Source organism: Symphalangus syndactylus, chromosome 8, assembly GCF_028878055.3.
Source record: "Symphalangus syndactylus isolate Jambi chromosome 8, NHGRI_mSymSyn1-v2.1_pri, whole genome shotgun sequence".
Classification (NCBI taxonomy): Eukaryota; Metazoa; Chordata; class Mammalia; order Primates; family Hylobatidae; genus Symphalangus; species Symphalangus syndactylus.
Window position 1 is genome coordinate 68,168,280 of NC_072430.2, and position 27,598 is coordinate 68,195,877.

The 27,598-nt window shown below is 36.2% G+C and overlaps 1 protein-coding gene across 1 annotated transcript in view; it reads left to right on the forward strand.

The window, feature by feature from the left end:
- LOC129487942 (cilia- and flagella-associated protein 47) overlaps positions 1-27,598 on the forward strand; it is a 477,840-nt gene that overhangs the window by 74,987 nt on the left and 375,255 nt on the right. The window contains exons 16-21 of the mRNA XM_055289494.2: positions 2,772-2,902; positions 5,267-5,389; positions 6,606-6,737; positions 10,748-10,825; positions 13,717-13,861; positions 15,051-15,145. Coding sequence (XP_055145469.1) covers positions 2,772-2,902; positions 5,267-5,389; positions 6,606-6,737; positions 10,748-10,825; positions 13,717-13,861; positions 15,051-15,145 — 704 coding nt within the window. The remainder of the gene's footprint in view (positions 1-2,771; positions 2,903-5,266; positions 5,390-6,605; positions 6,738-10,747; positions 10,826-13,716; positions 13,862-15,050; positions 15,146-27,598) is intronic.

The window sequence follows — 27,598 nt, forward strand, 5'->3', positions numbered from 1 at the left end:
GGTCAAACTCTTTCTCCATCCAGTTTCGTTCCCTTGCTGGTGAGGAGTTGTGATCCTTTGGAGGAGAAGAGGCATTCTGGTTTTTGCAATTTTCAGCCTTTTTGCGCTGATTTTTTCTCATCTTCGTGGATTTATACACCTTTCGTTTTTGCTGTTGTTGACCTTCGGATGGAGTTTTTGTGTGGTTGTCCTTTTTGTTGATGTTGGTGCTATTGCTTTCTGTTTGTTAGTTTTCCTTCTAACAGTCAGGCCCTTCTTCTGCAGGTCTGCTGGAGTTTGCTGGGGGTCCACTCCAGACCCTCTTTGCCTGGGTGTCACCAGCAGAGGCTGCAGAACAGCCAAATTGCTGCCTGCTCCTTCCTCTGGAAGCTTTGTCCCAGAAAGGCACTCACCAGAAGCCAGCTTGAGCTCTCCTGCATGAGGTGTCTGTTGACCCCCGCTGGGAGGTGTCTTCTAGTCAGCAGGCATGAGGGTCAGGGACCCACTTGAGGAGGCAGTCTGTCCCTTAGCAGAGCTCGAGCACTGTGCTGGGAGATCTGTTGCTCTCTTCAGAGCTGGCAGGCAGAAACGTTTAAGTCTGCTGAAGCTGTGCCCACAGTTGCCCCTTTCCCCAGGTGCTCTGTCCCAGGGAGATGGGAGTTTTATCTATAAGCCCCTGACTGGGGCTGCTGCATTTCCTTCAGAGATGCCCTGCCCAGAGAGGAGGAATCTAGAGAGGCAGTCTGGCTATAGCAGATTTGTGGTGCTGCAGTGAGCTCTGCCCAGTCCGAACTTCCTGGAGGCTTATTTTACACTGTAAGGGGAAAACAGCCGCCTCAAGCCTCAGTAATGGCAGACGCCCCTCCCCCCACTAAACTCAAGTGTACCAGGTCGATTTCATACTGCTGTGCTGGCAGTGAGAATTTCAAGCCAATGGATCTTAGCTTGCTGGGCTCTGTGGGAGTGGGATCCGCTGAATGAGACCACTTGGCTCCCTGGTATCAGCCCCCTTTCCAGGGGAGAAAACTGTTCTGTCTTACTGGCATTCCAGGTGCCACTGGGGTATGAAAAAAACCTCCTGCAACTAGCTTGGTGTCTGCCCAAATGGCCACCTAGTTTTGTGCTGGAAACCTAGGGCTCTGGTGGTGTAGGCACCTCAGGGAATCTCCTGGTCTGTGGGTTGCAAATACCATGGGGAAAGTGTAGTGTCTGGGCTGGAATGCACCGTCCCTCATGGCAAGGTCTGTCATGGCTTCCCTTGGCTAGGGGAGGGAGTTTCCCGACCACTTGTGCTTCCCAGATGAGGTGACACCCCACCCTGCTCCGGCTTGCCTTCTGTGGGCTGCACCCACTGTCTAACCAGCCCCAGTGAGATGAACCAGATACCTCAGTTGGGAATGGAGGAATCACCCACCTTCTCCACTGATCTCGCTGGGAGCTACAGACCAGAGCTGTTCCTATTCGGCCATCTTGCCTGGGAATTCAAATTTGTGCTCTTTTAACCACCATCATATATGATACCTTTTTACACTGAGGAAGGCCACATGGTAAGGAACGTTAATATAGGAAGCTAGCAGGAGCTCATTGGTCTTTGAAGGCATTGTCAACCTGTTAAGACAGATCTGCAATACCTATCCTTGGGATTTTAATTGCATAAGATAAACTCTTACCTACCTAACCCACTGAAGCAGGACTTTTTGTTATTTACATTCAGATGTAATCTTGATGGACCCTTATTAAACTGATGGCACTTCCATAACCAGTTCTCTTCTTTTTATAAATTAATGAGCCTAACACAGTGTTGGCATTCAAGAGTATTAAAAATATCTGATATTGGGTGTTTTCCAGGCATCATACACTATGTTACTCCCTGTACATATGTTATTATCTAGCTATATGGCCACTGCAAAACTAAGAGGGAGGTAGGCAGTATATAATTTTTTTATTAGGTTTTTAAATTTTTATTTATTTTTCTTTTATTATTATTATACAGTATATGGTTTTTAAGATTTAGAAAACTTCCATTCCATGACAGTCAACCTGACCCAAGGCAAAGTTTTCTTGTGATGGTAATTGATTTCTTTCATTCAGTATCCTGTGCCTTTGAATCTCAGGGGCTTCTCCCTTTCCGAAGGAAGGAAGAACATCTACGTTATTGTTTCCATTAAGTAATATTTTCCTTTCTCCAAAGGAAATGATGAATTTAAACAGATAAAACAGCTCACACCAAATGTACCTGATACCACATGAGTTCTCAATGTATTTGAATTATAGCAATGTGTTAATTACCGATAGCTAAATCAGAAGCTACATCTCTAGGGATGTATGTATTTCAAAAAAATTCTCTGGTAATGATAATTCTTCCTTCTGAAAGCTGAATGAATGATGCTGACAAGTATTCCAGAATGTCAGGAAACATGTGGTGTGGGCAATTTGGTCAGGAATCACAAATGATTTTCTATTGTTTATATGTAAATTTATCTCTAATCACAGAGTGTTTGCTTCATTGTTAAATTTTCTGTTGTTTTCCAAATATTGGCATATTTTTCATATATTTTATTTGCCTATTAAAATTGAAAAATAAGGCATGCATTTTCTATTTTAATCAAACCCTATAGGTCAATACTCATTTGATAATATCTCACTTAGCATTTTTCTGTTTTTGGAGTTTAATTTTAATAATGTATTTAATGCAATCACATTTTTACCTTAACTCTTACTTTGGATATTAACAAAAATAAATACAATTAAAATGTGGAAAATGCCTTATTTTCTCTCTACATTTTCTGTAGGCACTGTTGAAGCGTACTCCTCACTGGAATGTGAAGTAACATGGCAGCAGGGCTTCAGTTCTCCAGAAGAAGGAGAATTTATTCTTCATGTCTTTGAAGGAAACACGTTGAAGCTAAAATGTGTTGCACATGTAATTATTTTCCTTGATCATGGTTTTTGTTTTGAGGGCTATGAATTGGTTGGGTATACACTGGTGTGTATAGTTACCTATATCTAGAATTAACTGTAAAACCGAAGACTTTCATGCAACAGTACTAGTTTTTTTGTTAGAGCCTCTATAAATATGTAATATCATCATGGGAGCCATTGAAATGAAATTATTAAGAGACACAAAAAATATTTTCAGAGAATATACATGATGGATTAAAAGTGTGAGTAAAGGGAAAGCTGTAATATGCAATTTTAACCTTTTTCTGGTACAGTCCAGAAGGCCTTAACTTCATGACTCAATCACCAAGCATGATTTTCCATATGTACCAAATTTCCCACTCGATGTCTTAGAACTATTAAAGAAGCCAAAATGCTCTTTTACTAAACCCCATCTATATTTCTAGGACATGATGATACTCTTACATATTTCAGCTGTGGAGGAGTTTTTAGCCTCAAGAGATGAGAAATTCATCTACTTTTAGTGATAGCAAGTGACAGAACTCAGTATGGTTTTTCTTCTAAGCCTAAAATAAGCTGGGTCCTCCTGCTTTTCATTATGTGTAAATTAGTTTTATTCTTTTAAAAACTTTCTATTGAAGTATAACATGCCCATGTATATGTATATGTGGAGAAACATGAAGTGATTAAATAAAATATTCATTTGTCATTCATATATGAAGGCCTAATTGGTCTGTTTACTCTTCTGTTAGTTTTGGTTGAAAATTTATTATTCCAATTACCTGGATAATATTCTTCAAATAAATGTAATTATAGAATATATTAAAACCTATGACAATAACAAATAATATTTCATAAGTGAAGACAATAGGGTCTGATATAAAGAACACATAATGAGAAGTTGGAAAACTTGGATTCTAGTTCACCTTTGGCTACTGCTTGCTTTCCTGAAAAATCGAAGAGGTGGATGATACCAACATTTCCAAAAATCAGTCTATTTTACACTAGTTCTGTGAGGTTCTTTGTGTGAGATGAGGAGGGGGAGTCCTGACCTTAAGTAATTCAGTGAATCCCCATTTTTCAATAAGCAAAGTGCTCATTATCAGTATATTAAGCCCCATGAGTAGACTTCTGGTAGAAACATGCCTGAATAATTTCATTTGGCACCTTCTTTTCCATACTTAGGTGAGCCTTCAACTCTTTCCTTTTGCACTGCACATGGTAACACCTTGTACATAGTTGTGTAGATGCTAAGATCCGTTTCAGTGATTAATCTACACAATTCTTAGTCCTGGATCTACTTTCTTAATAGAATTATCTTACTCCTCTTGCCTTACCTACTTGGGGAGTATATTTTAAATATTCCATTCATTTTCCTTTCTCTTAAGCACTCCACAAAATCTGGTAGCACTTTTTATTTTAAAAGTCACTATGAAGCTGATAAAAAATTGTGTCATATCTAAAAGTGAAAAATGTATTTTTTATAGCTTCATTACCTTCTCTTTTTTCCCCATGAGGAGAATTGACTTTACTTCCTTGTTCATAGTTACGAGTTTTTTCAACTGTAAAGAGACCACACGAGATTGACACATTAAAAACTACATATGTTTGTTGAAATATATTTATACATGTTTCGTGGAGCTGGCGAATGTTATGTAATCATTGTATGACTTAGACAAAGTACTTAATCACCCTGAATTTTGGTTTCTTCCACTGTAAAATGTGATAGTACCATCCATTCATTCATTTAACATTTATTTGTTGAGCCCATACACTGTACTAGGCCCCATATAGGCTCTGTGTATTTAAAGATGGATAACATAAGCATAGTCTAGCTTCCCTCTGAACAGCTTCTGGACTGGTAGACCATGGTGGAAATGTAAGTAAAAATTAATCATACATCTGGTTAATACTGGGTACACAATAATACTATTATTACTATTATCCCCATTATTTATGATTACCACCAGTATCTAGATATTTTTACCTAAAAATATGTAAATATCTAAATTCTAAATATTTAGTTACTATTACAGCCAAAATATCTAAATAAAATATCTCCTATGATGTTATTACCGCATCTTAACTAGATTATCACAGATTTAGTTTAAATTTTGGAAAATAAAATTATTATACCTTGGGTACTTTTTCATCAAAACTAACATATACAATCCTGATTTGTGATTTATTTTGCATGTTAGAACATACTGAATAAAGAATATAGGCGTATTATAATTTTTATTTTATTTTCTTTTAGTATTTATATCTTTGGTTAATATACATTCAAAATTAGAATACTTTATTTTTGTGACCAAAACAATTAAACAAAGTATTTTTTTTTACCATTAATTCAATTGTATTTTTTCTTTCCTCCTCTCGTTATTAGCTTGGTCGCACCAAGGTTTTACTTTTGCAGTTAAGGATACTCTTTAGTAATTGCCCTCAAGGTTTAACAACTTGGAGGAAAGCCATTCTTCAAAATGTAGGACAAAATCACGCTTATTTCAAGGTAACATAGGATGTTGGTAATTTCTTATTTGGATCAGATGACATGGTCATAATGCTATGAAGTTAATACTTTATTCTTCACTTTTGCTAATTTTTAGATACTTCACACAAAATTTGTCTGGGTATAGTTCATCTAGTTTGTCCTCTTAATTTCTTGTAAGAACAAGTTTTCTCACTACCTTCCTTAGCCTCTCTGTTTCTTCTCTTTTCCCTTTTATTCTTTCTGTTATTTGGTCTTATTGAAAAAATAGATGTTTAAGTTTTAAAATATACATTATTAATTAATGTTACACTCCATATTTAGTTATATGATTTTCCTTTTCATTTCACTCTGTAACCAGGGCTATGATGGTAGCACCTGGGAACCAGATCAAGGCCATTCTGGAGAGAGTATGTTTATGGTTGTTGCTGCTGATTTAAATGGAAAGAGGAGCAAAGTGGTGATTTTGTTTTTAAATTGAAAAATGTAGTAAGACCAGCTTCCCCTCCCAGTAATAGTAATAGAGGTTAGCATTTGAGATTTTTCATTCAAGCTTTACATTAATGTGTGTTTTTCTGCCCAAATTAAGTCTTTAGCAAAACTGAAAAATGAGGATGATCTTTTCTACTCTGCTGCTTTAGAATTAATTCTTACCTACATAGTCTATTTGTTCCTTTAGTCCCAAAAATCTCTTGGCCATTTTCCCTTTAAATTATTCTAGCTTAAAGCATGGTAAATAGGTTTAAATTGGCCTGTGAAAATCCATAGAATAACTAATTGATAAGTTACTTAGTACTTTTCTGAAGATCAAAATGATATCTTAGACATTAGGCTTTCTCTCAAGGAAATAAGAGATTACTTCTTCATCCTACCTCCTCACTAACATTATTTTGAGTTTTTAGGATGAGGGAAAGACAAACTCTCAAAAGTGGTATCTAGAATGTTGTCATCTTCTCGAACAGAAATATAATCTTTCTAAATTTTGCTGTCTTGAAAGCATTCCAGATAATAAACTTCAGCATCCTATTTGAAGTGGAAGTTATCTCTACCAAAGGTTCTGTTTTCTTGGATAGGGTTGGTTTTAGTCCAAACTATTTGTACCTTTGGTATTTTCAAACACTATTACAAAATCATTTTATGTCCTGTGCTAGGTAGTGGCATGGAGGCTTTCCTATGAAAACTTTGAAACTATAATTTTAAAGAATAATGTAGCACTTCTGCAAATTTTCAATTACAGGTTTGTAGTCAGAGTCTTTTGCCTATCATTAATATTGTTCCATCGCAAGGAATAGTTCCATTTGGGGGAATAACTGTTCTCAATATCTCCTGTAAACCCACTGTGGCAGAAAAGTTTGATACAAGAGCAAAGGTATGTCCATACATATTAGTTTTTGCACCTTACATATGTCCACGTGGGTTGTTGGTTGGTTGTTTAAGTTATCTATAATGGTAGGTATAATGCTACAAAATGGAGTACACATGTTTATTATTAGAAAACTTGTTTTAAAACAATTCTTTCTTCGATTGGGAATGGGATTTAAAGTTATGACATTAAAGAGCAATTTTCAAAAAGTATATTATTTTTCTAGAAATTAAGTTAGCTTTAAAGAAGTAGAGTTTTTGGAGATTTAAAAAAAAGCACTTAGCTTTATCATCTAATGAAAAATTGGATAGCAGAACTTGGAGAGGATTTGCAGAAAATACTTTGGATGAAGTTGGTAATGGAAATTTCTACTAAGTTGAAATGGATACCTTCCATCAATATGAGGCACTTTCTTATGAAATTGCAATGATATTTGTCATTTCTGAGTTTTTGATGAACCCTAGATAGCCACAGAGAAGAGGATTGGTTTTTTCAAAGCATTAGTTAGGTAGATTAGGAAAAAGATAATCAATTTTGCAATGCTAATTCTAAATAGTCTTAATAATATGAATTATGTGTAATTTCTATATGATTTTAACATCTGTATTTTAGAGCACACATAAAATGTTTTACTGCTTTATGTTCTGGGAATTATGTAAATGAAAAATATTACCCTGGGCTGGATGTGGTGGCTCATGCCTGTAATCCCAGCACTTTGGGAGGCTGAGGTGGGTGGATCCTGAGGTCAGGAGATCGAGACCATCTTGGCTAACATGGTGAAACCCCGTCTCTACTGAAAATACAAAAAATTAGCCGGGTGTGGTGGCAGGCACCTGTAGTCCCAGCTACCCGGGAGGCTGAGACAGGAGAATGGCATGAACCCAGGAGGCAGAGCTTGCAGTGAGCTGAGATCACATCACTGCACTCCAGCCTGGGCAACAGAGTGAGACTCCATCTCAAAAAAAAAAAAAAAAAAAAGAAAAATATTACCCTGATATTAGGCACTTCTCTAAGTGATAAATAAAATATGTAAGACAAGTATGTGTAAAATTTAATTATAAAACTCAAAGACTAGAGTGTTCTTGGTCAATCTTATGATCAACTGTTTGTATTTACTCGCATTAAAAATAATATATACACTGTTATCAGATCGAAATGAATAACTTTAAGTATATCTTACATGTTATCCCTGAATGGACCATAACAATACACGAGTAAATAATAGGTAACTTAATATAATAAAAACTCATTTCCTCAACCCTTGAACAAATCACTTAAGAATGGTATCTTATTTTCATAAATAAATGTGTTGAAAATGTTTATAAATTATATATTGTGATATATTATCTGAGACTTGGGTAGAATACTTTTAAACACAATATTCTGGGAAAAATAAAAAAAATGGCCACCAAAAATATAGGTTTTACTAAACTTAATTCTCACTATATTTTAGAGGATTATGCTGTTTTTTTTCTAATCTTACCTTTATTAACATTATAGTATAATGAGACTCATTTATTCATTCATTCAACATTCACGTTATGCACCAATCTCTTGTAAATGTTAAGGATGCAATGATGAACAAGATAACCAGGGTCTTTGATGTCAAAGAGCCTACAATCTGGTGGGGAATTTAAACAATTCAATAAATAATTAAAATATAATAAGTATTGTGAGGAAGAAATGTTGCAGGCTAAGGAAGTACACAGGAGAGATGCACAACCCAGTGTTAAATTATCAGAGACAGCTCCCTAGGGGAAAGTATATCTAAAAGACACCTAAAGTTAAGAATAAGTTAAGAATAAGCCAGATTAAAAGGATGGTATTGGGGTATAGGGGGAGAGGAGGAAAGGTTATTTAAGGCTGGCACGTTTTAAGGCTTGTGAGAGAGAGATAGCTGCAATGCAGACATAAGAAACTTAAAGATTAACATGACTAGATTATACTACCAAATGGATGATAGTGGGAAAAAATGTACTTATATGACCTGTGTTAAGTTTTAGATCATACAGGACCTTATCAACATTAAGAAATCCAGGCTTCATTTTAAGAGGTAGGAGTTTTAACTATGGGGATTTCACAATGAGATATGTATTTTTTAGAGATCACTTTGGTGGTAGAGCAGAAGCTGGGACCAGAAAGATGGAATGCAGAGTTATTAGTCTGGTGAAGAGGTTCAGGCAAGAGAAACTGGTGAGAAACTGATAAATACATGGGGATTGGTGATTGAAAAGGGGTCCCATGTAAATAAGATGGGTTAGTCAAGAGTGAGGCAGATGGCAACATTTGGAGAGAAAGAGATCAGAGTGTGAGTAACACCTATTAGAGGAAAACGTTTGCTTGAATTGGAGGCATCTTTTTGATCTTCATGTAGAGATGTCTAGTAAAGAGGCAGCCACATATATATACTGGTCTGAAGGCTAACGATTCGTCATAGAGATGAAAGAGAATGTTTCTGCTGTCGCTCTGTGAGTCCAGATGTGTGTAAGTGAACCAAATATATAATTGAGAAGTTGGAATGATAAAAGTTGAGAGAAATTGAATAAAGGAAAACATAGAGGAGAAAGGTGAATTGGGGTTGATTGGGAGAATATTACATACATATTGCAGGCTTGAAAGTCTCTTCGATATGTGACATCCAGGAACTGTTCTCTCTGAAAATGAGTGAGAATGCAAGGGAGAGAGGGAGTTGTAAAAATGAGACAGATGAATGAATTTATGGTTTCAGAGGTTGTGCATTTATGAGGAGTGATGTTGTCCAGGGTGTAGTTTAAGTCTCTAGAGATGAAAATGTCAAGAGACCAATGGTCTAGGGTGGTGAGTAAGCTATGACAGCCAGGAATTTTGGATGAGTAAGGAATGATTGGGAGGTGAGTAAAAGGCAGCCATAGGGAGTTGAGACTTGTGTATGGGGTTTATTAATGAAGAACATGTCAATTGGTAATTTCCTCTGAATCATTAAGTTATGCTTTTGATTTTAAATATGTTTTTTATGTATTATATCCTCTGAATAAAATGTGGCAATCCTATAGCATTATGAATATAGCAACTTTATAAGGCTATCTAGCTGGCATATTGATTTTCCCAGTAATTCTGAAAAATGGTATTTTGTGGTTTCTTTGCATATAAACAGAATCAGTGACTGTGGAAGAGTGAAATACACTCGCTATGCTTTCTTAGATATAATATACACTTAAATTTGAATCTAGACCTTGACTCTTTCCTGTGCTTATACAGACAGGGTTTCCAGGGAATTACAGTTTTACACTTCTGAGACTTTGCTTGAGCAACTATATGCTCAGATACTCTATAGTTCTTATTTTGTAGGAATTATACAACTAAATTCTTAATTGCTATCTTAATTTTCTTGGAAGCAGTAAAATGTTCAGGCAGCCCTTAGTTTAGCTACTGCTGCTTTCAAGTTTGTGATCTCATGAAAAAGACAAAATACTTGGCTTCTGCAAGAGTCAGTTTCCTCAGTTTAAAATTGGGAGTATTAACAGTCGTTATCTAATAGAATATTGAGCACTAAAAAGGATTTCACTGTACTTGACCCATATACACAGCAATTTTTAGCTGCTGTCGTTACTATTATGGTTGTTGTGCATATTCGTGTCTTTCTAGGGGAAGATATATATTGCAACCATACCATTCTCCTGTTGTTTGTTTTTTAAAAATTTTGAATAATGCTTTGAAATTAGATAAATAAAAATTGTACTGCAAGGAGTGTCAATAAAGTTTAGTCAAGTAGGTAGAACTCTGCATTCAAATTCACAAACCATCAGCTAATCACATTTATGGTGGTTCTAAGGGGACAAAGACTCACTTTTCTTAGGAGTATCAATTCGGCAAAACAAGAAATGTGATGACAATTACCAGAAAAACTCTTGTACATTTATAATATGTTACTATTATTTAAATGAAAAAAAGTTATATAAATGCCAGGTAATACTTCAGCAACTTATGATTATATTGTAATGTGGTTTCTACAAAGTTTTGTATTTCTCCTAAATAAGGTTTCTATTCGTCATGCGAATGCTATAGACCTTAGGATTGGTGGATCTGCTGAAATTGCTGATGTAGAAATCAATCCTGTGAGTATGTTACTTATTTGTGTGATGAAACTCTGAATGTGGTGATTTTTATTTGTTATGTATTTCTAGTTAGCCCATTTATGTGAAAAATATTTTCCAATGTATAATTTTTAAAAATTACTATATATAAAGTTAAAAATTAATAAAAATTAATATACGTCATATAAATGTAAGTGATGAAACAGAATATTGAATGAAGATTTAGGAATTTAACACTGAATGTAAGGATCAGAACACTACCAGTACCATTAAAATCATCTTCATTATGGTCCTGTCCCTTATAAGAGATAACCACCTGCCTAAAATGACACCACATAAATATGGATATGAATGCTTTCATTGTTGATTATCTAGTTGGTTTGTTTTTGAGCTTTATAACAAAGATGTACTATTTGTAGCCTTTGGTGAGTTACTTTTACTTAAATATTGTGTTTTCAACATTCACCTAAATTGTGTGTAATGGTATGTTAATCATTGTCATACTGCATAATAGTTATTTGTGTAGACATACTATAATTTACATGATCATTCAGTTGTTCATCCCAATAGGTGTTTCCAGTTTTTCTTTTAAACACAAAAACTGTAGCTGTGAATATTTATATGCTTATCTTCTGAGGTACACATACAAGAGGTTCTCTGGGAATGGAATTATTGAGACAGAGTTAGGAGTGTGTTTAACTTCACAAGACTATTCCTAAAATGTCCTCTCTAATTTCCATTGCTCCAAATTCTATTATTCTACAGGTTACATTGTCAGATTTAAATTTTGCCAATCTATTGAGTATAAAATGATACCTCACTGTGGTATTGATTTGCATTTTCTGAACTAGAGTCACATTTGTTTTTGCATTATTGTATGTACCCTGAAAAAATTTTCTTCTATAATTGATAGAGTGCACACACACACACACAAACACATACACCACTTTTTTGTTGTTGTTCTGGCTAGCCCTTTAGTGTTTAGATCTGGACTTACCTATTCAAAGAAACTTTCCTTGATTCTTCAAAGTAGGGCCCCCCATTGTGACATTTATAAGGTATTACAGAAAACTTATGCCCTGAGAACATCACCATCAGAGCAGTTGTCATATTATCTTGGGGCTATTTGTACTTTTGTTTTTTTCTCCCACTAGTACTGTTAACACCTACCACCATACTTGTGTGGAACTAAATTGAGCAGAAATTGATGATAAAGAGGTCAGCTTGCTGCCTCAGGTAGGGGGCTCACTGCTAGTCTGCATTTAAATGGCATCACCAATATTCCAGTGTATGGCTTTAACTTATACTTTTATAACCTTTCTTTATTCAATGGTGAAGGCATAAGTCCAGGTAGACTGACAAATACTAAGTTAGCTTATCCAAGGCTGTGGTGATTCCTGGAGGTTAAACTGTAGTATCCAGAGTGTTTTTTGCATTACTATGGCATCCTTCCTTGAAGAATATTAGATAATATTGAGTCTTTTATCACTTTCTTTTCTCATCCTAAAGTCATTTTGGGCATGCTTTGCATGTTATGGTACAACTGAATAACTTATAGGACTTTAATATATTTTATCAATATGCCCTTATTTTATAGCATTTTAGACATAGCTGACTTCAAAAAATAGTATTCACACATCACTAGATCTTTTTAGCTATACATTTATTAACTATACAGTAATGGCTAAGGCATTGATTGTGTGTCTTAATAACAATTAGGACATTTTACTCAAATGAGCACATATACAATGCTCATTTGCATATATGCTCATTTGAATGGTATAAGAAGAGTGGTTATGTTTACATATACAAAACATCAAACTTTCATTTTCCATTTTGGATTTTACAAATTTTACATATACAACTGCATTGACATTTTACATGAAACAAATAGTAGCCAGTCTACCTTCATACAGAATTCTCCTCAATACTAGGATGCTGTGGTCTCGACCTCCTTTAAATGTTGTATGTAATTCTTTCACTAAGAAACTCCATGGTATTTTAGTAACTCTATTACAAGGAGGAATTCTAAAGAGTTTTGTGATATAAACACGTGCCTTGTGTGTGAGCTACAGCTCAGATACACTTAATAAACCTTCCTTGTTTATTTAAGGTAGATGTCGGATAGGTGCTAGGGATACAAAAATGAATCACGCTAAGGCCCAGTAGAAGAGACAGATAGGTAAATAAATACATAAATAAATTATGTGATATCATAATATAAGTAAATATAAGAAACAGAATAGGTCCTGAGCACAGCATGATTAATTGCGGTTTATCTAACTGGGGTTTGAAGGATGTGTAATATTTTATTAGGCAATTTCAAGTTATAGAAAGGCTTTCCTGATAGAAGGGGCACCAAAAGGGTGAAGACACAGAAGGGTGAGGCATCAGGTATTGGCTGGAAATACCAAGTCACACAGCTTGCTGAAATATTAAGTGATAGGGTAAGAGTGGAGCTAGTTGAAGCTGGAACATGAGGCAGCAGAAGTCCATGGTGAGCTTTACGAGCCCTGCTAATGAGCTTGGACATGGTCCTGTACCATCAAATTTTAAAACAAGAAGTGATATGATCAAATTCTTAATTAGTTTAAATATGGCTTCATTATGAAGGGGATAGTTTGAGAAAAGTAAAAATCTAGAAACTAAATGAAAAGTGATGATTTACTAATTTCATACAGTTATAATATGGACAAGAGGTGAAGAAAGGGGAAGAATTAATAGGATTTATTAACATTACATGTAGGAGGCATAGAGGAGGTGGGGTAGAGGAAGGAAAATGTGACTAATTTTTATAGGGTTCTGCTTTGCAGTTAATAATTTCCTTGATAAACATAACATTGCAAGTTTTAGTTTACATTTTAATAAACTATTATTCTATTTTCTAATTATTTTTATTTTTTAAATTTTAGGATGTATTTAATTTCAGTGGCGCCTATGTTGGTGGTACCCAGATTATTCCATTTGTAATAAAAAACAAAGGTATAACACGTGCCAGAGTGGAGTTTAATCTAAAAGACTTTCCAGATTTTTCAATGGATCTTAAAGACAAATCAGGTATATATTTTGTATATAATGGTATTATTGTAAAAGGAAAACAGTTTTAAATTGCCCTGTGGTATAATTTCTAAAACTAATTCAATCAAGGGAAGTTCTTCTTAAATGTTTTTAATGACCACTGCATGTTTTCTTATACTCTGTAACTCATGGTTTTATTTGTAGAAATACATCATTATTAATATCAAAACACTTTGAGTAATACATGAAATGTAACCGTTCTTATTAGTGTGTTAAATATGGTAAGTTAAGTATGTTATATATAAGTATATGCCTTAAATGAACATAAAATTATGAATTGTTTGTTTTAATTGCTCAGTAATTTTAGATAAATGTCTTTGGGGAGCTATCGCTATATGTTTACTCATGTATTAGATATCTTGATGTCAAATTAGATTTAAACAAAATATGCATTTTTATAAGTGCATTTTATCTGTTTACTCCACAGGTTGTCAAAATAAGACCTGTGAACCAAATATGAGCCATCACCTGTTTTTATAAATAAGGTTTTATTAGAACACGCACAGACCCATTTGTTTGTATAATGCTTATGGCTGCTTTTATGCTATACTGGCAGAGTTGAATAGCTGTGATAGGAACCATATGTCTCACAAAGCTTGAAATATTTACTATCTGGATTCTTACAGAAAGTTTCCTAATCATTGGTTTAGTCATTTGTTATTCATTAAATATTTGTTGAATCCCAATTACAGGCAAGATAGTAGCATTTGAGTCCATAAAAATAAGTAAGACATTTTACATATCCTCAAAAAGTGAAAAGTAAGTATATCAGTGAGGTAATGGATATGCATTTGTATTATTTACGGACTCTTTGAGGCATCAAAAGAGATCTGACTCTTCCCTGATCAATTTTCACTGGAAAGGGAGTCTCCTAGCTGTTCTGGGACCTAAGATTTAGTTAATTACTTGACCTTGCCCTTTATTACTATTTATATTCATCTGAGTATGACTGTAACACTTCTTGAACTTTGGAGTTATTTTTTAATGAGTTTACTGTAACTGTTTTGCCAATTGAATATATAGTCCATGTATAGATAGCAATTTTGCTAATTAGAATCTTGGTATTTAGAACAATTTTTTACTGAGCATCTTCACAAAGCCCTGCACAAATATTTTAGAAATTGATTTTTGATTGTTATGAATATATGTACTTTTTCACCTCTTACAGAAGAATTTAAAGACCCTGCAGTTCCTTATATATATTCTTTGGAATTAGAGGAAAATACATCTCTGGAATGTAGCATAACCTTTTCTCCCAAAGAAGTAAGTTCAGTTTTCTATTCCTCATATTACTGCAATTATGGGTATTCCTAACCAATAACCTATTAAAGATCACCCAAGATCTATCTGTAGAGGGTTTTTCTTTCTGACTTGTAAGTATGCCTGGGTATACCTTAATTCAGTAAAACATTACTGGAGGGTTTCGCTCATGCTGCAGAGTGCCTGAAGAGGAGCGGAGGTCATGTACAGGGGACCTATCATTGTGTGGTCTTTGTAGTACTATCTAGAAAATTCAATATATTACACATTTTGAAGGAGAGGAAAGTTATATTCCAGGCAGTTTGTGCTTTGTACTTACATTGAGTTGTGTATGCTCTGTGAACCACTATCTGAAATTGTCAAAGACATATTGTGAAGATTTAAGAGGAGTTGCTATGATATTGGCTCCTTTTTTATTGTACCCCTTGATGTTTAGTGATTTAAAAACAAGAGCAAACAAAAAGACAAAAATACTATTCTGAAATGTGCCCAGAAGGAAGGGAGACCACTGGTCAGGTTTCAGGAGCCAACTCTGGTAGGCTTTTGCGTCATAGATTCTCTAACAGAAGTGCCCAAGGAGAGAGCTTCTCTCTACACATGATATGAAAGTGCATATAGCCCTGTAATCCTAGCACTTTGGGAGGCCGAGGCTGGCGGATCACCTGAGGTCAAGAGTTTGAGACCAGCCTGGCCAACATGGCAAAACCCCATCTCTACTAAAAGTACAAAAATTAGTGTGGTGGCAGGCGCTTGTAATCCCAGCTACTCAGGAGGCTGAGGCAGGAGAATCGCTTGAACCCGGGAGGCAGAGGTTGCAATGAGCCAAGATCGCGCCATTGCACTCCAGGCTGGGCAACAAGAGTGAGATTTCGTCTCAAAAAACAAACCAACCAACCAACAAACAAAAAAACAAAAAACTGCATATTGGTGTATCCTTCCAAGCAAGACTCAAACTTCTATACGGCAATCAGAGTATAAGATTTTTATGTCAAAACTTTTTTTAATACTCCAACATAGTTAGATTGATTCTACCCAATAGGTATAGATTAGAATTAAGAGAAAATAACTAACAACACAATAAAATTGTATTGAATGCTACTAAATACTACCTTTGATAATCTAATTTCTGGTAATGTTATTTTTACTGAGATTAAATTTTATTTCAGGAACAATATAAGCTGTTATTTGGCTTTCAGGTGGAAGAAATAGTTTGAGGATGAGTTTGAATATTGGAAAATGATAAAGATTAATTTTGCTATTTTGAAGTTCAGTACTTCAGTTGGGATAAGATAATGTTGAATAGAAAAACATCTTTGTCTTGTTTCTGAGAGCATATATCTTATACCTTTAAATATAAGGTTAGCAACAGTTATCTTTTTAAAAAAATTTCCTTTATTAGGTCGAGGAAGTTTCCTTTTATAGTTTATTGAGTATTTTGATTTTGAAAGACCTAGATTTTGTTAATTTTATTATCCACTTTGATGGTCATGTGTTTGTCTTTTATTCTATTAATATAGTATATTGATTGATTTTTTAATGTTAAACCAATCTTTCATTGTGGAATAAATCTCACTAGATCATAAGATATAATTCTTTTTATATATTGCCAAATTCAATTCCCTAGTATTTTGATGAGGGCTTTTGCATCTATACTTGTAAGGAACATTGGTCTATAGTTTGTTAGCCTTATTGTTTTTTTTCTTCTGATACCTTTGTTTTGAATATCAGGCTAATATTGGCTTCTTAGAATGAATTATAGAGTGGTGTCTCCACTTCTATTTTGGCAGAATTTGTGAAGGACTGAATTATTTAAATTGGTGTTATATTTCATCATTGAAATCATCTAGTCCTCAGCATTTTTTAAAAAATATTAATTTTAAACTAGTTATTTAAAGAACATACCTCGAAATAATAAGAGCCATCTGTGACAAACCCACAGCCAACATCATACTGAATGGGCAAAAGCTGGGAGTGTGGCCCTTGACAACCAGCAAAGACAAGGATGCTCTCTCTCACTACCCCTATTCAACTTAGTATTGTAAGTCCTGGCCAGAGCAATCAGGCAAGAGAAAAAAATAAAGGGCATCTAAATAGGAAGTCAAATTATCCCTGTTTTCAGACGACATGATTCTATAGAAAATCCCATAGTCTCAGCCCAAAAGCTCCTTAAGCTGATAAACAACTTTAGCAAAGCTGCAGGATACAAAATCAGTGTATAAATCACTAGCATTTTTTTTTAGATGGAATCTCACTCTGTCACCCAGGTTGGAGTGCAGTGGTGCAATCTCAGCTCACTGCAAACTCCACCTCCCCTATTCAAGTGATTCTCCTGCCTCAGCTTCCCGAGTAGCTGGGAGTACAGGCGTGTGCCACTACGCCCGGCTAATTTTTGTATATTTTTTTAGTAGAGATGGGGTTTTGCCATATTAGCCAGGCTGGTCTCGAATTCCTGACCTCAGGTAATCCACCCACCATGGCCTCCCAAAATGTTGGGTTTACAGGTGTGAGCCACTGCACCAGGCCAAAAACCACTAGAATTTTTGTACACCAACAACCAAGCCAAGAGCCAAATCAGGAATGCAATTTAATTCACAATTGCTACAAAAGAATAAAATATCTAAGAATATAGTTAACCAGGGAGGTATATTTCTTCCCAAAAGAAGGGAAATGTGTATTCGTGTCCATACAAAGACTTTTATGTGAATGCTCTTAGCAGCATTATTCACAATAGCTTAAAAGTAGAAACAACCCAAATGTCCATCACCTGATAAATAGATGAACACAATGTGGTATATCCATACACTAGAATATTATTTGGCAGTATAAAGGAACAAATTGCTGGTAAGTCCTGCTAGATGAATAAACCACAAAAATGTTATTTTATGTGAATGCAACTAGATATAAGAGAGTACATTTTGTATGATTCCATTTATGTGAAATTTCTAGAAGAGAGAATCTGTAGAGTACATCAGTGGTTACCTGGAGTTAGGCAAATTGGCATGAAGAAGCTCTTGGGGTTGATGGAAACATTCTAAAACTTAATTATGGTGATGATTGCACAATTCTATAAATTTACTAAAAACCATTGAATTGTACCCTTTTGGTGAAATATATCTCAATACAGCTGTTAGAAGTGTAAAAAATTAGTAATGTAATCTGTTTGCTGTTATAGGTCTGTATTTATAAAATGTTCTGTTTCTTCTTGAGAAATTTCATCTAAGTTACCTAATTTATTGCCATACATGTGTTAATGGTGTAATTCTTTTTGTTTCTGTAAGGTAGGTAATAATTTTTTTTTTTTTTTTCTTTTTTTTTTTTTATTATACTTCAGGGTTTTAGGGTACATGTGCACAATGTGCAGGTTTGTTACATATGTATCCATGTGCCATGTTGATTTCCTGCACCCATTAACTCGTCATTTAGCATTAGGTGTATCTCCTAATGCTGTCCCTCCCCCCTCCCCCCACCCCACAACAGTCCCCGGAGCGTGATGTTCCCCTTCCTGTGTCCATGAGTTCTCATTGTTCAATTCCCACCTATGAGTGAGAACATGCGGTGTTTGGTTTTTTGTCCTTGCGATAGTTTACTGAGAATGATGTTTTCCAGTTTCATCCATGTCCCTACAAAGGACACAAACTCATCATTTTTTATGGCTGCATAGTATTCCATGGTGTATATGTGCCACATTTTCTTAATCCAGTCTATCGTTGTTGGACATTTGGGTTGGTTCCAACTCTTTGCTATTGTGAATAGTGCCGCAATAAACATACGTGTGCATGTGTCTTTATAGCAGCATGATTTATAGTCCTTTGGGTATATACCCAGTAATGGGATGGCTGGGTCAAATGGTATTTCTAGTTCGAGATCCCTGAGGAATCGCCACACTGACTTCCACAATGGTTGAACTAGTTTACAGTCCCACCAACAGTGTAAAAGTGTTCCTATTTCTCCACATCCTCTCCAGCACCTGTTGTTTCCTGATTTTTTAATGATGGCCATTCTAACTGGTGTGAGATGGTATCTCACTGTGGTTTTGATTTGCATTTCTCTGATGGCCAGTGATGAGGAGCATTTCTTCATGTGTTTTTTGGCTGCATAAATGTCTTCTTTTGAGAAGTGTCTGTTCATGTCCTCTGCCCACTTTTTGATGGGGTTGTTTGTTTTTTTCTTGTAAATTTGTTTGAGTTCATTGTAGATTCTGGATATTAGCCCTTTGTCAGATGAGTAGGTTGCAAAAATTTTCTCCCATTCTGTAGGTTGCCTGTTCACTCTGATGATAGTTTCTTTTGCTGTGCAGAAGCTCTTTAGTTTAATGAGATCCCATTTGTCGATTTTGGCTTTTGTTGCCATTGCATTTGGTGTTTTAGACATGAAGTCCTTGCCCACGCCTATGTCCTGAATGGTATTGCCTAGGTTTTCTTGTAGGATTTTAATGGTTTTAGGTCTAACATATAAGTCTTTAATCCATCTTGAATTAATTTTTGTATAAGGTGTAAGGAAGGGATCCAGTTTCAGCTTTCTACATATGGCTAGCCAGTTTTCCCAGCACCATTTATTAAATAGGGAAGCCTTTCCCCATTTCTTGTTTTTGTCAGGTTTGTCAAAGATCAGATAGTTGTAGCTATGCGGCATCATTTCTGAGGGCTCTGTTCTGTTCCATTGATCTATGTCTCTGTTGTGGTACCAGTACCATGCTGTTTTGGTTACTGTAGCCTTGTAGTATAGTTTAAAGTCAGGTAGCGTGATGCCTCCAGCTTTGTTCTTTTGGCTTAGGATTGACTTGGCGATGCGGGCTCTTTTTTGGTTCCATATGAACTTTAAAGTAGTTTTTTCCAATTCTGTGAAGAAAGTCATTGGTAGCTTGATGGGGACGGCATTGAATCTATAAATTACCTTGGGCAGTATGGCCATTTTCACGATATTGATTCTTCCAACCCATGAGCATGGAATGTTCTTCCATTTGTTTGTATCCTCTTTTATTTCATTGAGCAGTGGTTTGTAGTTCTCCTTGAAGAGGTCCTTCACATCCCTTGTAAGTTGGATTCCTAGGTATTTTATTCTCTTTGAAGCAATTGTGAATGGGAGTTCACTCATGATTTGGCTCTCTGTTTGTCTGTTATTGGTGTATAAGAATGCTTGCGATTTTTGTACATTAATTTTGTATCCTGAGACTTTGCTGAAGTTGCTAATCAGCTTAAGGAGATTTTGGGCTGAGACAATGGGGTTTTCTAGATATACAATCATGTCATCTGCAAACAGGGACAATTTGACTTCCTCTTTTCCTAATTGAATACCCTTTATTTCCTTCTCCTGCCTGATTGCTCTGGCCAGAACTTCCAGCACTATGTTGAATAGGAGCGGTGAGAGAGGGCATCCCTGTCTTGTGCCAGTTTTCAGAAGGAATGCTTCCAGTTTTTGCCCATTCAGTATGATATTGGCTGTGGGTTTGTTGTAGATAGCTCTTATTATTTTGAGATACGTCCCATCAATACCTAATTTATTGAGAGTTTTTAGCATGAAGGGTTGTTGAATTTTGTCAAAGGCCTTTTCTGCATCTATTGAGATAATCATGTGGTTTTTGTCTTTGGTTCTGTTTATATGCTGGATTACATTTATTGATTTGCGTATGTTGAACCAGCCTTGCATCCCAGGGATGAAGCCCACTTGATCATGGTGGATAAGCTTTTTGATGTGCTGCTGGATTCGGTTTGCCAGTATTTTATTGAGGATTTTTGCATCAATGTTCATCAAGGATATTGGTCTGAAATTCTCTTTTTTGGTTATGTCTCTGCCAGGTTTTGGTATCAGGACGATGCTGGCTTCGTAAAATGTGTTAGGGAGGATTCCCTCTTTTTCTATCGATTGGAATAGTTTCAGAAGGAATGGTACCAGTTCCTCCTTGTACCTCTGGTAGAATTCAGCTGTGAATCCGTCAGGTCCTGGACTCTTTTTGGTTGGTAAGCTATTGATTATTGCCACAATTTCAGAACCTGTTATTGGTCTATTCAGAGATTCAACTTCTTCCTGGTTTAGTCTTGGGAGGGTGTATTTGTCGAGGAATTTATCCATTTCTTCTAGATTTTCTAGTTTATTTGCATAGAGGTGTTTGTAGTATTCTCTGATGGTAGATTGTATTTCTGTGGGATCGGTGGTGATATCCCCTTTTTCGTTTTTTATTGCATCTATTTGATTCTTCTCTCTTTTCTTCTTTATTAGTCTTGCTAGCGGTCCATCAATTTTATTGATCTTTTCAAAAAACCAGCTCCTGGATTCATTAATTTTTTGAAGGGTTTTTTGTGTCTCTATTTCCTTCAGTTCTGCTCTGATTTTAGTTATTTCTAGCCTTCTGCTAGCTTTTGAATGTGTTTGCTCTTGCTTTTCTAGTTCTTTTAATTGTGATGTTAGGGTGTCAATTTTGGATCTTTCCTGCTTTCTCTTGTGGGCATTTAGTGCTATAAATTTCCCTCTACACACTGCTTTGAACGTGTCCCAGAGATTCTGGTATGTTGTGTCTTTGTTCTCGTTGGTTTCAAAGAAAATCTTTATTTCTGCCTTCATTTCATTATGTACCCAATAGTCATTCAGGAGCAGGTTGTTCAGTTTCCATGTAGTTGAGCGGTTTTGACTGAGTTTCTTAATCCTGAGTTCTAGTTTGATTGCACTGTGGTCTGAGAGACAGTTTGTTATAATCTCTGTTCTTTTACATTTGCTGAGAAGAGCTTTACTTCCAACTATGTGGTCAATTTTGGAATAGGTGTGGTGTGGTGCTGAAAAAAATGTATATTCTGTTGATTTGGGGTGGAGAGTTCTGTAGATGTCTATTAGGTCCACTTTATGTAGAGCTGAGTTCAATTCCTGGATATCCTTGTTAACTTTCTGTCTCGTTGATCTGTCTAATGCTGACAGTGGGGTGTTAAAATCTCCCATTATTATTGTGTGGGAGTTTAAGTCCCTTTGTAGGTCACTGAGGACTTGCTTTATGAATCTGGGTGCTCCTGTGTTGGGTGCATATATATTTAGGATAGTTAGCTCTTCTTGTTGAATTGATCCCTTTAGCATTATGTAATGGCCTTCTTTGTCTCTTTTGATCTTTGTTGGTTTAAAGTCTATTTTATCAGAGACTAGGATTGCAACCCCTGCCTTTTTTTGTTTTCCAGTTGCTTGATAGATCTTCCTGCATCCCTTTATTTTGAGTCTATGTGTGTCTCTGCATGTGAGATGGGTTTCCTGAATACAGCACACTGATGGGTCCTGACTCCTTATCCAGTTTGCCAGTCTGTGTCTTTTGATTGGAGCATTTAGCCCATTTACATTTAACGTGAATATTGTTATGTGTGAATCTGATCCTGTCATTATGATGTTAGTTGGTTATTTTGCTCGTTAGTTGCTATAGTTTCTTCCTAGCCTCGATGGTCTTTACAATTTGGCATGTTTTTGCAGGGGCTGTTACCGGTTGTTCCTTTCCATGTTTAGTGCTTCCTTCAGGAGCTCTTTTAGGGCAGGCCTGGTGGTGACAAAATCACTCAGCGTTTGCTTGTCTGTAAAGTATTTTATTTCTCCTTCACTTATGAAGCTTAGTTTGGCGGGATAGGAAATTCTGGGTTGAAAATTCTTTTCTTTAAGAATGTGGAATATCGGCCCCCACTCTCTTCTGGCTTGTAGAGTTTCTGCTGAGAGATCAGCTGTTAGTCTGATGGGCTTCCCTTTGTGGGTAACCCGACCTTTCTCTCTGGCTGCCCTTAACATTTTTTCCTTCATTTCCACTTTGGTGAATCTGACAATTATGTGTCTTGGAGTTGCCCTTCTCGAGGAGTATCTTTGTGGCGTTCTCTGTATTTCCTGAATCTGAATGCTGGCCTGCCTTGCTAGATTGGGGAAGTTCTCCTGGATAATATCTTGCAGAGTGTTTTCCAACTTGGTTCCATTCTCCCCATCATTTTCAGGTACACCAATCAGACGTAGGTTTGGTCTTTTCACATAGTCCCAAATTTCTTGGAGGCTTTGTTCATTTCTTTTTATTCTTTTTTCTCTAAACTTCCCTTCTCTCTTCATTTCATTCATTTCATCTTCTATCAGCGATACCCTTTCTTCCAGTTGATCGCATCTGCTACTGAGGCTTCTGCATTCTTCACGTAGTTCTCGAAACTTGGCTTTCAGCTCCATCATCTCCTTTAAGCCCTTCTCTCCATTGGTTATTCTAGTTATCCATTCTTCTAATTTTTTTTCAAAGTTTTTAACTTCTTTGCTATTGTTTTGAATTTCCTCTCGTAGCTCAGAGTAGTTTGATCGTCTGAAGCCTTCTTCTCTCAACTCATCAAAGTCATCCTCCATCCAGCTTTGTTCCGTTGCTGGTGAGGAACTGCGTTCCTTTGGAGGAGGAGAGGTGCTCTGTTTTTTAGAGTTTCCAGTTTTTTTGGTCTGTTTTTTCCCCATCTTTGTGGTTTTGTCTACTTTTTGTCTTCGATGATGGTGATGTACAGATGGGTTTTTGGTGTGGATGTCCTTTCTGTTTGTTAATTTTCCTTCTACCAGACAAGACCCTCAGCTGCAGGTCTGTTGGAGTTTACTAGAGGTCCACTCCAGACCCTGTTTGGCTGGGTGTCAGCACCGGTGGCTGCAGAACAGCGGATTTTCGTGAGACCACAAATTCAGCTGTCTGATAGTTCCTCTGAAAGTTTTGTCTCAGAGGAGTACCCGGTTGAATGAGGTGTCAGTCTGTCCCTACTGGGGGGTTGCCTCCCAGTTAGGCTGCTCAGGGGTGAGGGACCCACTTTAGGAGGCAGTCTGTCCGTTCTCAGATCTCCAGCTGCGTGCTGGGAGAACCACTACTCTCTTCAAAGCTGTCAGTCAGACAGGGACATTTAAGGCTGTGGAGGTTCTCACTGAGTTTTTGGTTGTCTGTGCCCTGCCCCCAGAGGTGGAGCCTACAGAGACAGGCAGGCCTCCTTGAGCTGTGGTGGGCTCCACCCAGTTCCAGCTTCCTGGCTGCTTTGTTTACCTAAGCAAGCCTGGGCAATGGCGGGCGCCCCTCCCCCAGCCTCGTTGCCGCCTTGCAGCGTGACCTCAGACTGCTGTGCTAGCAATCAGCAAGCCTCTGTGGGCATAGGACCCTCCGAGCCAGGTGCGGGACACAATCTCCTAGTGTGCCGTTTTCCAGGCCCGTTGGAAAAGCGCAGTATTAGGACGGGACTGACCTGATATTCCAGGTGCCGTCTGTTTCCCCTTTCTTTGACTAGGAAAGGGAACTCCCTGACCCCTTGCGCTTCCCGAGTGAGGCAATGCCTCGCCCTGGTTCGGCTCGCGCACAGTGCGCTTCACCGACTGTCCTGCACCCACTGTTAGGCACTCCCTAGTGAGATGAAACCGGTACCTCAAGCAGAAATGCAGAAATCACCCGTCTTCTGTGTCACTGGGGCTGGGAGCTGGAGACCGGAGCTGTTCCTATTCGGCCATCTTGGCTCCACCCCTTCATTGCCGGTAGGTAATAATTTAGTTCCTTCTTTCATTCCTGATTTTATAAAATTGAGCCATCTCTCTTTTTATCTTGGTCAGCATATCTAAAGGTTTGTCTGTTTTGATGATATTTTCAAGATCCAACTTTTGGTATTTCTGATTTGCTGTATTATTTTTTGATTCTTTATTTCATTTATTTCCACTTCATCCTTTATTATTCATTTTTTTCTGTTTGATTTGATCTTCTATTCTTATTTTTAAGTGTGAAATGTTAGGGCATTGATTTGAGATATTTAACTTTTTAAATATAGGTTTTACAGCTACATACTTTCCTCTAAATACTGTTTTACATTTACCCCAAAAGTTTTGATATGTTTTATTTTCATTTTTACTCTTCAAAATGTTTTGCAATTTCTCACATAATTTATTTTTCACTTATTAGTTAATTGGTATGTCTTGTTTAATTTCCACATATTTGTGCATTTACCTAGTTTGTTTCTCTTATTGATTTCGAAAATAATTCCCTTATAGTTAGAGAACACACTTGAATTCATTTAAATCACTTTAAATTTATTGCAGCTTGTTTCATGACACTCTGTAGGTTATTTAACTATGTTGCAGTAAGTCTAAAACAACTAATGATTACATCTGGATGTGTATGGGTATGTTTGTGTGTGTGCACAAGGGTGCAATGGTGAAAGGGGAATGCTCATTATTTTAAAAATAAACTTTGTAAGAGTATTTTTTCAAACATGTATTCTTATTATTCTGATTTTTAAAAACCCTCTAAATAAAAAGAAACTAAGTAATTCTTTTCTCACAAGTTAATATTCTGATAAATTAAGGTATGTCATTCACCTATATAATGTTTATATCTCACATGTACATAGAAGTATGCAGACATACACACGCGCACACACACACACGCGCACACACTTTCAACAAGAAAAAAACCTAAATATTCTGCAGTAATTTACAGGTTTTTAAAATTATGTTAAGGCCAAGTTTATATATTATTCTAATAAGTCTATATTGTGATTTTATATTTTCATATAATTGAAATGTATGTAAAACATTTTACTTAAGGATCATTGAAAATTGGAAAAATCTATAATGCAATTTAAGTATCTTACATGGCTTTTTTGGAGAATATATTATATATAATATATTTAGACAATAGTTCACTAACACTGTCAGCAATTTAAAAAGTTCTAAGTATTTCTTAATGTTTAGGATTCTAGAACTTGATTATAAAATTAAAATTAATTATATATATTTAAATTTCTGTGGAGTGCCACACTTTGCTTAGATTCTGAATCATTCTATGTTAACTGGGTATTTTAAAGGAAGATTTACTTAGTGTGTTGGAGTGTAATTCACTTCAACAATGAGAAGAACATATAAAATCCTGCAGAGACAGCACACCCTTTGAGAATTTGTTCTATAAATCTGTGCCCGTAAGGCAGATTGATTATCTGGTTTCCAGTCATCTCAAATGTCCTTCACTATATTTATTGCTAGGTGTAAGTTGTCTATCTTTGTGCATGTGTCAAAATGTAAATAGCAAATTGATGCTCTCTTGGTTGACCTATGTAGCAGGAAAATGTGAAATCAACAATACACGATTGATTTATTGTTAGTTGTAAACCTTCCTTTCCTACACTGCATCAGGTTTGAGCACAACCTGAAGTGCTAGTAGTCAATTGCAGTTGTATTTGGCATTTGTTTATTTTCTGTAAGTCACTCAAGCTCCTCCTTTTTTTTGTGGGCTACTAACGTGTCTTCTTGGCCAATATATAGAATTGTGCTTCCTATATGGTAGTCACTACCTACATGTGGCTGTTTGAATTAAAGCTTCAATTTATTAAAATTAAGCCCAACAGAAATGTTGCTTCTTTATCACAATACCTACATTTCACGTTCTGTAGATTCACACGTGGCTATTGTACAATGCAGCGCATTTTCTTCGTGACAAAGTTTCACTGGACAGCACTAGTATAGATCTTTCCCTATTATTACTCTTATTTTTCCTGCTGCTATGACCCAGGTTCTGCCCTGAAGCACAGGCTGGTTCATCTTTAGTGCCTTAGTTACTCTGCATCTCTTTGCAACTTTCATCTTTGTTGCTCTGTATTTTCCCTGCAGTTTTTGAATGTGAGGGACAATTGTTCATGCTTTTTATTTTTCCCACTAGCCTTGATCTGCGATTTAAGGATATGCAGAACCTTGGGTAAACCTTTCATAATGGTTATTCTAGATTTACAATCATTCTTACGGGAAGCTAAGAATAATTCCTCGAGGATTAAAGGAAAGGACATTTGAATGACACCTGCTCCTTTTCAATTCATAAACATGTCTGTCTACCAACACTGGACTGGGCACTGAAATCTGATTTCATTAGAATATCCTTTTCAATTTGAGGTATTCCTGTCTTTGAATGACAACATCTGGGAAATCACTTAAAATAGCACATATCACAAAACGTTCAAAGTTTTCCTTCCTCATTGAATATCTCAGTGATTTTATAATGATAGGGCTTATCTTTTCTTTCAATATGTCACTTAGTTTCTGTGTAAAAGATAAGTCTTGTACTCTTGCAGTTTTGTTGAAGGGAGAAACTTCCATGGGTGAAGGTATCATGGAACCTCCTTCTGTGTAATTATAAACCTACTTTGGATAAAAGTAGGCATTCTGTGTAATTATAGACCTACTTTGGATAAAAACATATTTTATGCAAGTTGTGTGTGAAGATGTCAGTTAAGAGAAGACAAGTCGAGTATGACTTTTCACCTATACATACTTGACAATCAGAGAAGGCAGGGATTAACCCTTAGCCTTGTGAATTCACCACACAGTTTTAGAAAAATTGTATGTTTCAGGAGGTAGAAAGGCTTCATACTTAAAAGAGACAGTTAAGGGCTGAGATGAGTACATTGAATTATCTTGATAATTACCAACAGTCATTATCATTGACAGTCACCAACAATCATCAACAAAGACAGC